Raw genomic sequence first — 13715 nt, forward strand, 5'->3', positions numbered from 1 at the left:
AAGTGAAATAAAGGAATTGTGTCCAACTATAACTACAAAATAAATATTTTTTAAAAAGTGTCAGATCTACAGAAGCAAAATTAAAATTCTTTTTCTTTCCCAGAGTAGATTTTTTTAAGTTCCCTGATAGTCAATCCTTAAAATGTCTTTTGGGGACTTCAAATGAAGTGAGTAGGGCCTTGCTCAGAAGCACCTAATTTAAAGGAAGAAAGGAGACAAAGCGTATTGACTTTTTTCCTACCTTTATTTATAAAGAACACAAGTCCTCCTGACACAGACACAAAAACGCACACATCCCAAGGAGGAGTCTTACAAACAACAGAAACAACAGAGCTGGGGAGAACAGTGGGACCTTATTTCATACCAGTCTGCGTACCCCAGGCTCAGGAACCATTAGGAACATTGTCTCAATTAGGACATCTCACCTCAAAGACAGGAAGAGAGATCTTGATTGAGAGGACCCACCTACCCATAAGGCAGAAAGCTCCACATTCAATCTTCGGCATCATCAAACTGTCCCGTTTCAAAGACCATCTTGGAATAGTGGGGTATCAGTGGAGGTGGATGGTGCCAACTGGGGTCATAGATCATGTCTCCTTGTGGGGCACAGCATACCCAAGGTTTGATCTCTTGAGAAATGCTCCCCTGGATGTCGTCAGCATCTGCAGACAGTTTCAAAAAACAGACTTAAGGGCTGGGCTGTGGTTCAGTGGTAGAGTGCTTGCCTAGCATGTATAAGGCACTGGGTTTGATCCTCAGCACCACATACAAATAAATAAATAAAATAAAGGTATTGTGTCCATCTACAGCTAATATTAAAAAAAAAAAAAAGATTAAACACTGGGCACGATGGTGCACACTTGTAACCCCAGCAACTCAGGAGGCTGAAGCCAGCCTCAGCAACTTAGCAAGGCCCTAAGCAACTTATGAGACCCTGTCTCAAAATAAAAATCAAAAATAAAAGGGGTTGGGGATGTGGCTCAGTGGTTCAATTCCCAGTACCAAAAGAAAATAATCCAGACTGAAGGAAAGAAGGAGGTTAAAAACAAATTAAAAAAAAAATGCCTAGGGGGCAGACACTTGATTTGTTTTCTATAATAACACATAAGTGCAGACAGACACACACACTGCACCCTTCTGAATAAGTGCACCCACGGTCATTCTGAATAATCCATGTTTGTGCTTCTCAAACAAGGTTCTAAGCAGTGGAGAGGAAGCAAGGGGGTAGGTATACAAAGATCATATCATACAAAGATTTCTAGAGAGGAACTTTTTTTTCCGTGTGAAAATAAAGTGCTATATTATGGAGTCCACTGAAAAATTAGGGGGGTAGTTGATATAAAAAAGCAGCTGTCACAAAAATTTCTGACCTGTAACAAATCAGAGACAGAATTCTTACATATGGACTTCTCTTTTAAACTGTTAGCACCCCAGAAACTCCACACCTACCATAAGGATTTCCTTGATCCGCTTTCAACTCCAAGTCCCAGTCCTCATTGAAAAGATCAGCCGCCTGCTCCTTGGGCTGACAGTGTGCTCCTTCTGACAGCTCCCAGGTATTCAGTTCCCCATCAGACTCCTCCTCCTCCACAGCAAAGCCTTCCTCTTCAGAATGTGTGCCTTCGCCATGGGTAGGAATGTCATTAGGGATGCTCTGTGCTCCACTGGCTAAGAAATCCACAAAAGGAAGGTCTTAAAATTGACAAACCAGAGAAGACCTGCTCGTGAGCTTGAAAAATGTTTGGCAGACTTACTAAGAGGGCAGTAAAACAAGTGTACGGGGCTCTTTAGTCACCTGGGAACCTACAAAAATATTATTCTGTTTATGTTTTTTAAAAGCAGAGTCGATGTTTTGTCTTCAACAAGACCATCAGGGCTCTGCAGTTGGCACAGGGAGCTGAGCACAGTTCACAGTAGCAGGTGGTGGACATGTCACCACACCAAAGTGACTCTGGCAAATGATACGCTTTCACAATACAAGCTTACATTGAATTTTGCTTTTCAACTCCTCCCCTCAGCCTCAAAGAGCATGGCAGGGGTGAGTGCAGGTACTAGGGGCACTGGGGAAATGCAGGCAGAAAAGCAGAACCCATCCCAGCGGCAGCTGGTAGAGTGCTTGCCTTGCATGCATAAGGCCCTGGGTTCAATCTCCAGCATCAAAAAAAAAAAAAAAAAAAAAAAAAAAAAAGAAAGAAAGAAAGAAAATAAAGGTATTGTGTGTCCATTTACAACTAAATATATATGCAATAAATAAAGAACAACTGCTAAAAGCAACAAGGTAATATTCACAATATGGCATCTGGAGCCAGACTGGGCTCAAATCTCATCTGCCAATTCCTAAATGTGTAACTGAGCCAAAATGTACTTAGCTGATTCCTCAATAACAGAGAATTATCATATGATCCAGCAATTCCACACCTAAATATATACCCCAAAGGATAGATAACAGGTTTTAAACAAAACAAGAATGTTCACAGCACCACAGTTCACAATCACCAAAAGGCAGACAGCACCCCACATGTGCACCAACGGACGATGATACATGAATGTGGTATTATCCATGCATAGAACTATTCAGCCATAAAGAGGACTGAGGTGCTGATACATGCTGCGACACGAACAAGCCTTGAAAATATTACAATGCGTTGACAGAAGCCAGACACCAAAAACCACATGTTCTGTGATTCCATTTATAGTTGACTCACATTTGCCTATCCATAATAGGTAAATTGATAGAGACAGAAAGCAGAATAATGGTTTGGGACTCAGAAAAAGGAAGAATAGAGTGTGGACTATTCAATGACTACAGGATTTCCTTTTGGGGTGATGAAATGTTCTGGAACTAGACAATGGTAATGACTGTACAACACTGTCACTGTGCTAAATGTGAATATACATGTTATGAGCTCGATCTAGATCAGCAGCATTCACCAGAACTTTCTTCATTGATGGAAATGTTTTATTATCTGTGCTGCTCAACAGCACTACTCACATGTGACTACTATGCACGTGAAATGTGGCCAGTGTACATAAGGAACCAAATTTCTCATTTTATTTAACTTACCTTCACCGAGCATCGGTGGTCAGTGGACTATATTAGACAGTTTGGGATCCTCTCCCCACTCCTCAGAATACCCTAGGTGGTAGGTACTATTAGCCCCATTTTAAAGATGAAGAGAGGCTCAGTGACATATTTAAGGACATAGAACTTGAGAAGCTTCCCTCATGGAAGCTCTAGTAATAGCTTCCAAATGAGGACACTGCTGAAACACTGGGCAGAGAAGGCAACTCAATGGCCCACAGGACCAATTAACAGGAAAGACAAATGAGACACAACAGACTGTCCTCTCTCTTTTGTTCCCTCTCTCCCGACATCCACCCGTCTCTGCTGTCTACTTGCCTAGTCGATCCATGGCTGCATCAGTCTCTCCCTCCTGATCAAGGTGGTCCACTGTGCCAAAGCCAGCCTGAGGAAGAAGAAATAATTACCAGGGACTTGGGTATCTGGACATGCCCAGTAGAAAGCCACCGCCTCCCAGCTCCAAAGTCACCCTCCAATACTCCCCGCCTTGGTGCAGGGCTGGGACCTTCAACCCACATTTCTGCTTTGTCCTGGTACAATCAGCAGGGATGGCAAGAGAAGCACCTTGTTTCTCCCCTGGCACTGGGAGTGCCAGCCCAAAGCAGCCACTGAATCCGGCTGCCAGTTTTGCCAGGTTTGCAGAGCCAGCCTCATCCCAAGACCTCTCCTTCAAGCTCAGGGACCCTAACACCAGCTGAAGCAATGCCCCATGACCAAAGGCTGGCATTGCAGCTCTACAAAGCCTATCCTCTAGGCCGGGTGGTGCACGCCTATAATCCCAGTGGGTTGGGAGGCTAAAGCAGGAGGATCACGGGTTCAAAGCCAACCTCTGCAAAAGCGAGGCACTAAGCAACTCAGTAAGACCCTGTCTCTAAATAAAATGCAAAACAGGGCTAGGATGTGGCTCAGTGGTCGAGTGCCCCTGAGCTCAATCCCCAGTACCCACTCCCCAAAAAGCCTATACTCTAAACTTATAAATTTTAATCTTCAACTTTATCCCTGTTCCCTCAGTCACAGGGTTGGCAGCTATTTCCGCAGTTGCTGCCTCTGTGTGCACTTTTACCTTTTACCTTTTCAAATACTTAAAATACTTCACATCTAGTTAACAATTCCTTCTATCAAACTCCTGTCTCCTCACAATTCCTCTACCACTGAGCTATATCCCCAGCACTTTTTTTAATTTTTTGAGACAGGGTCTTACTAAATTGCCAAGGCTGGCATCGAAGTTCTGATCCTCCTGCCTTAGTCTCCCAAGTAGCTGAGACTACAGGCATGTACCACCACACCTGGCTTCCAAGACCGCTTTCTAATGAAACAAGAAATATTGGTGGGCTGGGGATGTGGCTCAAGGGGTAGCGCGCTCGCCTGGCATGCGTGCGGCCTGGGTTCAATCCTCAGCACCACATACAAAACAAAGATGTTGTGTCCGCCGAGAACTAAAATAAGTAAATATTAAAATTAAAAAAAAAAAAAGAAATATTGGGCTGGGGATGTGGCTCGCCTGGCTTGCTCGGGGCGCTGGATTCAATCCTCAATACCACATAAAAATAAAAAAGATATTCTGTCACCTAAAAACTAAAAAATAAATATCAAAAAAAAAAAAAAAGAAATGTTCACAACCTCAATAATTAGACTTGATTTCAATCCTAGCTCCACCATTCATTCAGAATATGACCCCTAGAAATTGGGGGTCACTGTTCTGACCCTGCAGAGGGCTTACAATAATGACATAACATTTATACCACCTTTGATGCTTAGATAAGCATTCCATTCATCCATCCAATTAATATACGTTTGTATGTCCCAGGCACAATGCTAGTTGCTTGGGTAAATAGCCCTAAAGAGAGGGTTCTTCCCTCAAAAAGCAGGTGATAACTATAAGAATGGTCTTGGGGAAAAAACGGTGCTTTCTGGCGCGCACGTGAAAACAAGTTTCTGGAAAACCTGCGTCAAACGGGCCTTTTGATTTCATTAAATAGAAAAAAAGAGTGCCCATGTGACATCGTCAGGTGCTTAGGTTAGCTGAGCATGCCCACCAATAGACAGAGGTTCCCAAGGTAAAGCCCCTCTCCCCGTTGTCCTCACCAGATCCTGGTCCAGGCCCCCGGCGGCGGGCCCCAGCTCTCGTTCATCAGCATCACCTCCCATTTACCAAGTATGCAAAGGCGCCCCGAAGCCCACAGCCTTCCCAGCCCTGCGACGCGCCCACCCACGCCCTGGGGTTCCCCGCCCGGCAGCCAGTCCACCGGCAGTTTCCAGCATTAGCGCGCGCCCAAACGGCGCTCAGCCTTCACGAGCGCCCGAGGCGCTTCCCAGGCTCCGCTGTCGCCGCCTGGCACCGCCCCGCGAGCCCCGCAACTTCCCGCCCCGGGCCGCTGGCAGTAGCTGCGTCCAGTCCCGGCGGGGAGCTCACCTCCGGACTACGGGGAGCCTGCTGCGCGCTCTGCAGCTGGGGGCCCCGCGGCGGCCCAGCGGCCCCCAGAGCCTGGGACCCGGCCGCCTGAAGGTCCATGCCCGGCTGCCCGCGGCTCGGCGCCCGGGACACGGCGCGGCCACGTGATGCGCCGGCCCGACTGCCAGCTCGAGGATACGCCGCAGAGGGGCCAATCAGCCGCGGGTGTTCTCGACCGGGGCGGGACCGGGGTCACCAGGAAGCCAGAGGCGGGGCGGCGCAGGGGGCGGGGCCCGCCGCGGGGGTAGACACTGCCCACCTACCCCACGCGGAGCAAGAAACGGTCCAATGCCGGGTGCAGATTCTGGGAACAACTAGCCGGGATGGACGACTAGCTGGGTCCGACATGGCAAGTGTTATCCCTGCCCAACCATGCTGGATGTATTTCAGCTTCAACATCTCCATTCCCGTTAGAACACGAAATTACCAGATAGGACATAAAGCCCAGCTGTCAAAACACTTAATGTTTATTGATGGGCTGGGGATGCAGCTCAGCAAGGCTCTAGGTTCAATTCCCAGTAGCAAAAAAAAAAAAAAAAAAAAAAAAAACAACCCACAACTTGCTAATGCCATTGAGGCTCACATTTCACTCCATATCCTTTCACAGGTCTACCCTAGACTTCAGGCTAGAATTGTACTGTCACCTATCCATCCGCAAATAAATAAGGCAATTCAGCAGCCCAGTAAGTCCTCACTTGGAGTCTATCAATAAAGCTAATCCATTACAAACCAGGATAGATGATCAAAACAACAAATTCCTACAATGTTTGGACACAATAGAGGCCCGAAAACCCTAGACCGTCTCCTGTGACAGCAGAATCTGACAGGAAGTCTTATCTTTTAATGCCCAAAGTCTGGTAGTTTATAGTCTATTTCCCTTGAGCAAATAAAGTGGTATTCAGCAACGGGCAAGGCCTGACATCACCCCCCTCCCAAAACCCAACTATAAAGCAGCCTTCACTGGGACCCCCCACCACGCCCTGCCCCCCCCCCAGCAATGACTAAATTCTAACAAATCAATGCAAGGAGTGATCACATTACCAGTCGACATGAAAATTGGATTCCTTGCTCACCATTTTTTTAATTAATTTATTTATTTACTTATTTATTTTTGGTACTAGGGATTGAACTCAGGGGTGCTAAACCACTGAGCTAAGTCCCCCAGTGTTTTTTTATTTTTTGAGAAATGGTCCCACTAGGTTGCCAAGGCTGGCCTCAACTTGTGATCCTCCTGCCTCAGCCTCCCAAGTCACTGGATCAGGCATGTGCCACCACACTCAGCTCAGTTACCAGGCAACATTTTGACAGTCTTTGGGGACATTTGCCTTTCTTCATCTCCCTCAATGTTTGTAAGTGACATAAAGCATTTGAAAAAACTTAAAATTGACACATAATATTCAATATTATTTTATATACTTTCCTATAGAAAAGGAAATGCAACTAATCAACACATGTTCTGTTCTGCTGACCCGTGAGTCTGCACAGGCTCTAGTCAGCAATGCTCAACAGCATCTTCTGCATGGTAGAAATTACTAAACTCCTGAAATGTGGCCAGTATGGGGCTGGGGTTGTGGCTCTGTAGTAGAGTGCTCACCTAGCACACATGAGGCACTGGGTTCGATCCTCAGCACCACATAAGAATGAAATAAAAATATTGTGTCCACCTACAACTGAAAAATAAATATATAAAAAAAGGAAAGATATGGCCAGTATGAATGAGAATCTGAATTACTTTGTCACACATGGCCACCACACCTACATACAACTCTAGGTGAACTAGCATTTTCATAACCCGCAACACTGAGAGCCATATACAAAGATGTTATGATCCCAGGGTAACCCAACTTCTTTTTTCCCTATCTTATGGGTTAGCATGTATCTCTCTTAAAATAAGGATGCCATGTAAAATTTAGAAAGTTAAACTTCCCAGGACTTGAGATATAAATTTTTCTTAAAGGAAATGACAAGCAAACAACATGTAAGAGCACAAAAGCCCAAAATAAATATGTCCCAAAACACTCTAATAGGCATAGAAATTCAATATATACTAAAGGTAGAGAGAAAAATGGCCAAACAGCGCTGGAAAACTAGTTAAACGCATTTCTTTTTTTTTTTTTTAAGAGAGAGAAAGAGAGAATGAGAGAATTTTTAATATTTATTTTTTAGTTCTCGGCGGACACAACATCTTTGTTGGTATGTGGTGCTGAGGATCAAACCTGGGGCGCACGCATGCGAGGCGAGCGCGCTACCGCTTGAGCCACATCCCCAGCCCAGTTAAACGCATTTCTAAAACAGAACTGCACATAAAATTATTTGCAACAAAGAACAAAGGAAAGATTGGCATTCAACATATTAAAAAACTTATAAGTTAGGGCTGGGGTTGTGGCTCAGTGGAAGAGCGCTTGTCTAACATGTTCGAGGCACTGGGTTCGATTCTCAGCACCACATGTAAAAAAGTAAATAAAATAAAGGTCCGTGAACAACTAATAAAAATATTTCTTAAATTTATAAATTAGTTAGAAAAAGTAACTTAAAAATACTATGAAAGATGAGAAACACATTAACTTCATTAATCTCAGAAAAACTCATGTCAAAACTGTCACTTTTCAAAATGGCAAAAATACAAATTATAATACCTAGTGCAAACAAGGACATTGCCACTTTCATACTGCTTGAAAGGAGCAAAATGGCAATACATATCAATATTCTCTACAATATATCCTTTGATCCAGAAATTCCACTCATACCAGAAATTCAGTCTCTTAAAGAAAACAATCATGGATGTGAACAAAGAATGACAAAAATCTCTATCAGAAGCATTTATAATTTATATATATATATATATATATATATATATATATATATATATATATATATATATATATATATATAAAATCACAAGGTCCAACCAGAGGATTAATAAAATAAATCAGGGCTATTTTTATAATGGAATGTTACAAATTAATTAAAATGTTTTAAGGGTATTTAATGACATAGGATAATAATGTACTATTAACTGAGACTGCACTGAATGCTTCTCCCAGTGGTATCACAATGTTAAGTTAAATGATATAATTCAAACAATTCTCTCCCCTGCTCCCAGAATGCCCTTTTCTGCCCAAAGTCGTCTTTCCAGGTCTCCCCAGTGAGATACTTCTCTGGCACTCTAATCCACTACCCTGCCCTTTGGTTGCCTCCCCAATACAAATACAAACAATTCTCTGCTTATCTATCCTTAGGACAGATAAAACACGTTTATAGTTTTTTACCTTCTTAAAGGACTTCCCCCTGCCCCACTCAAATTCCAGCACCTTCATCTCTGCTGCTCCAACCAGCTCTCTTTGGATATGCTTTTTTCTAACCCCTACCTCTATCCCCCACAGCTTTCCTTCTTTTGTGCAAATGATAAAAACTCAAATACTTCTGGAATGATCTAAAAATATAAATCCAATTCTGAAAAAGAAAATCAAATTACTAAATCCAACTTAAGCTGGATTACAGGAGGTTTTCAACTTCTCACTACCCTATTTCATCCATATTTCAAATGCGTATCACATATAGTTTCACAGTAAAGAGAGAACAGATAAAACCATATGTCCTCTTTCATTTTAACTGCTGCTAGGTCTAGATTAAAAGTATGTCTGCTTGGGCTGGGGATGTGGCTCAAGCTGTAACGCGCTTGCCTGGCATGCGCGGGGCGCTGGGTTCGATCCTCAGCACCACATTAAAAAATAAATAAAAATAAAGATGTTGTGTCCACCGAAAACTGAAAAATAAATATTGAACTAACTAACTCTCTCTCTCTCTCTCTCTCTCTCTCTCTCTTTCACTTTCTATTAAAAAAAAAAAAAAAAAAAAAAGTATGTCTGCTTGACCTGGAATAATAAATACAATGCAATGCAGGATTTCCATATATTTTGAAAAACATTTAAGAACTATGGTTGCCAGGTATCTTGGCACATGCTTGTAATCCCAGCTACTCAGCATCCTGGCTGAGGCAGTTGAATCACAAATTTGATGTCAGCCTGAGCAATTTGGTGAAATCCTGTCTCAATTTTTGTTTAAAAAGGGAGGGAAATGGGCTCAGAATGTGGCTCAGTGGTAGAGTATCCCCCCCACCCCCCGCCCAGTTCAATCCCCAGTAGAGGAGGAAGGAGGAAAAAAAAAAACTAGTAGGTTTGGCCTCAACCAATAGTCATTCAAGAAGCAGTTCTTTTTCCTGAAACTAAAGATGAACACAACACAAAACATCTCAAAATCAATCAGCCATTTTATCTGTCACCTCAATTTACAGACTGATTCATAATACAAAAGTGTCCAGGAGGCTTGCAAGAGGATTTACAAAGTTCGTTGTATTCTTCTCTTCACTAATGTCCAGCCTGATGCATAGCATGTTTGGCTACAAACAACTCTGCTGACTCTCCCTGCAACATCTTCATGGCTCGCCAATAGATCTGCCCACAATTCTCAGGTCTTCCAAGTGGGTGATTCAATTCTTCTTTGATGTAGTCCATCCAAAGATCTTTAAAAGGAATGAAAAAAATTACTGTAAACATAGTTAGACAACTAATAAGGCTTTTTAGGCAATTATTTAATATTGATTCAAAATTTCTAAGAAACTTAACTCCTGTTATTTCCCTAGAGCCCTATATGAAGCAATACTTCTCATGGCTTTTTTACATGAAGTTATAGGAAAAGGGTTTTCTGGTTAATAGAAAACCTTCCCATTAATCATGACAGCCTATGTTATTTAATCAACTAAAAATACTAAGATTTTTTAAAAGGGAAGATTTTGTTGAAGTCTCTTTCAAGGCAAGAGTAACCTCAATCAATTCACAAATAACCTTGTTACTGTGCTTAATAAAATTTGTTTGTGTTAGCAAAAAATGCTGCTTTCATCCATTTCACCACATATAGTCTATTGAAAACTAGCAGGAATTGTTGGTGAGATTGTAAATTAGTACAACCACTATGGATTTGAAGGTTCCTCAAATCACCATATGACCCAGCTACATCACTACCCGGTATTTATCCTAAAGAATTAAAGTCAGCATACTACAGCAATACCTGCATAACCATGTTTATAGCAGCACAATCCACAAAAGCCAAACTATGAAACCAACTAGCCTAAGAGTCCATCAATAGACAAATGAATAAAGAAAATACACACACAATGGAGTTTTACTCAGCCATAAAGAAAAATTAAATTATGTCATTTGCTGGAAAATGGATGGAACTAGAAACCATGAATTTATGCAAAATAAGTCAAACTTAAGGTCAAGGGTCATGTTTTCCCTCATATGGGGAAGCTGGAGAGGAAAAAGAAAAAGTAGGTGGAATCTCATGAAAATTGAAGTGAGATCAGTAGAAGAAAGGAAAGGAACTTGGGAAGGGAAGAAAAGAGAAAGAGGAAATACTGGGGTATGATATTGGCCAAATTATACTGTCATATCATGTGTATATATGAATATGTAACAACAAATCGCACCATTATGTACAACTATAATGCACCAATAAAAAATGGGGGAAAACTTTAAAAAAGAAAACCAGTAGAAGCTAATGTGTTTTTTAAAATGTGAGTTTAATAACTATACTTGTCAGTATTTATAAATAAAGCCCCATATTCTATATGACAAAACTATGCCCAGAAGTATGTTGTACAATTCTTACAAATGGGCAGTGTAGTTGACAGCCATGTTACCATCAGCTCTAACTCCCACACCTTTTGTTCTTCTGACAAGTTATTTTTTTTTTAACTTTAAAATTTTAAACAAATAGATATGTAAAAACTGTATGTATTAATGGGGTAACAGAACATTTGATACATGCATACATAGTACAATGTTTAAATGAGGTTATACATATCTTCTCAAACATCTGTCATGTCTTTATGGTGAAAACTTTCAATATTGTTTCCTCTAGCTTTTTGAAATATGTGGTACATTACTATTATCTATAGTCACCCTACTGTGCTCCTATCAAACTGTAACTTAGTACCCATTGATCAATCTTGGCCTATCTTCCCTCCCTACTACTATGGCCTACTATGACTAATCACCTCCATTATGAACTTATTCCTTACAAATAAGTATTCCTTGCCCCTCCCCCCACCTTTTTTGTTCCTAGCACTGGGGGGTGAACCCAGGGGCATTTTATCCTTGAGCTATATCCCCAGCCCTCTTTTTTTTTTTTTTTTTTAGACACAGAGACTCACCAAGTAACAGGGCAATCCTCCTCCTCAACCTCCCAAGTGATTGGAATTACAGACATGCATCACTATACCCCACTACATTTTTTTTTTAAGAAAACCTAACCAAGCATATCTTTCTGTAACCCAGAGTTCGACTTATGGATTCTTGGAAACTTAAAATTTTAAGTAAAACTATGTGTCCAATAAGTTTTTGTACACAAGGCAAGGGAGAAGGCAGGGGAAGGAATCAAGTGCTATTCAAAGGCCATGATACAAAAAAGCTAAACACTGTTGTAACCTATTCACAGGTCACAGACTGCAGAAGCCAACACTTCTTCAGTTATGTGTCCATAACTGAAGTTTACTTACCAGAATCTACAGATCCAAACTCTCTCAAAGCTCTCTCATAATATTCTCTTAAGTTTGCCATCTTGCAGGATTCCTAACAAAAACAATCAAGACAATTTTGCCACAAAAACCTAGTTATAAAATCACAAGTTCATTTCAAACTTAGAGTTAACAACTACCATCTGTTAGATATTTGAAGGGGAAGGAGAGTCAGGGTATAAGATGAATCAGCCTAGTTGTCAACTTACCCAGAAAAAAGGCAAATGCACTACCCACCAGAGTGAAGTCAATGTCAATTCGTAAGAACACCTTGCTCTGGTGGCATGGAAAAAAGTCTAATAAATTTTCAGTAAGGGATTAAACAAAGGGGAATGAAGAGAAGGGAGTGGGGTTGGGCATAGGAAAGACAATAGAATGAACTGGATATAACTGTCCTATGTTCATAAATGAATACATGACCAGTGTAACTCTACATCATGTACAACCATAAGAAGGGGAAGTTAGGGCTGGGGTTGTTGCTCAGCAGTAGAGTGCTCGCCTCATACGTGTGATCCTGGGTTCAATCCTCAGCACCACATAAAAGATAAATAAATAAAATAAAGGTATTGTGTCCAACTACAACTAAAAAATAAATATTAAAAAAAAAAGAATGGGAAGTTATACTCCCTGTATGTATGATATGTCAAAATATATTCTACTCGAGGCTTGGGTTGTGGCTCAGTGATAGAGCACTCTCCTAGTACATGGGTTCGATCCTTAGCACCACATAAAAATAAATAAAATAAAGGTGTCCAACTATAATTGAAAAATAATTATTATTTTTTTTGTTCTTTTTAGTTATATATGACAGTAGAATTAATGGGAAACATGAAAGGCTTCACAGGAAACATTTGAAAGGCTTGGGGGATGATTAAGAGTAAAATAAAGAAACAAATTTATATGACCCTTGGCAAGTTTGGGGGGTTTTTGTGTGTGTGTGTCTTTTTTTTTTTTTTTTTTTTTGGTATGAGGATTTTTGAACCAAGGGGTGCTTTATCACTGAGTCAAATCCCTAGTCCTTCTTATTTTTTATTTTGAGATAGGGGCTCCCTAAGTTGCTGAGACTGGCCTCAAATTTGTAATCCTCTTGCTTCAGCTGATTTCCCTGGTTGCCCAGCTTATAGGCATGTACCACCATACCTGGCTAACCTTCAACAAGTGTTTTAAACCCTCTGTCAATATTTTCTCACATGGAAAACAAGGGTTGTACTTCTTAGTGCAACTCTAAGTATTAAAGTAATGATTAATGATGAGCCGCTAATTTTAGACAATCAATAACTGCTAATTCTTCACCTATTTTTAAAAATACATTCCTTTTTGCTTTCTTTTCACAGTAGACTTGACATCTTCAGTTTAAAAATCCTTTTGTATAATAAAATAACTACTTCCTGAGCTGGGGAGTTACATCAGGGGCACAGCAGTTGTCTAGCATATATAATTCCTGGGTTAGATTCCTAGCAGCACAGAAAAAAAACAAAATCTTCCTAATTCAAATCTCACTTCACTGAGATTGTATTAGATTACAGGAAGTCAATTTAACCTCATATGCTTTAAAAAAAAAAAAAACAGAATCATACTTTGCTGAGGGTTTCTAATGGTCAAGG

At 41.1% G+C, this 13715-nt stretch overlaps 2 protein-coding genes across 3 annotated transcripts in view; both read right to left on the minus strand.

The window, feature by feature from the left end:
- Window positions 1-225: 225 nt before the first annotated feature.
- COPRS (coordinator of PRMT5 and differentiation stimulator) lies at window positions 226-5655 on the minus strand. Of its 2 annotated transcripts, none has more exons than XM_081271174.1 (4): window positions 5496-5655; window positions 3397-3467; window positions 1450-1664; window positions 226-662 (listed from the first exon to the last, which is right to left on the minus strand). In XM_081271174.1, the coding sequence occupies exons 1-4, from the start codon at window positions 5592-5594 to the stop codon at window positions 493-495; spliced, it is 555 nt and encodes a 184-aa protein (XP_081127300.1). In that variant the 5' UTR covers window positions 5595-5655; the 3' UTR covers window positions 226-492. The 2 variants fall into 2 exon arrangements, with proteins under 2 accessions (XP_081127300.1, XP_081127299.1); XM_081271173.1 differs by having other exon boundaries at window positions 1450-1668; window positions 3401-3467; window positions 5496-5652.
- Window positions 5656-8407: 2752 nt separating this feature from the next.
- Window positions 8408-13715, minus strand: part of UTP6 (UTP6 small subunit processome component) — a 37038-nt gene continuing 31730 nt past the window's right edge. The window contains exons 18-19 of the mRNA XM_081270839.1: window positions 12094-12166; window positions 8408-10056 (exon numbers count right to left, since the gene is read on the minus strand). Of these exons, the coding sequence (XP_081126965.1) occupies window positions 9902-10056; window positions 12094-12166 (228 nt within the window). The 3' untranslated portion in view covers window positions 8408-9901. The remainder of the gene's footprint in view (window positions 10057-12093; window positions 12167-13715) is intronic.

Source organism: Spermophilus citellus, assembly GCF_964194105.1.
Source record: "Spermophilus citellus genome assembly, chromosome: 17".
In the NCBI taxonomy this organism is placed as follows: Eukaryota; Metazoa; Chordata; class Mammalia; order Rodentia; family Sciuridae; genus Spermophilus; species Spermophilus citellus.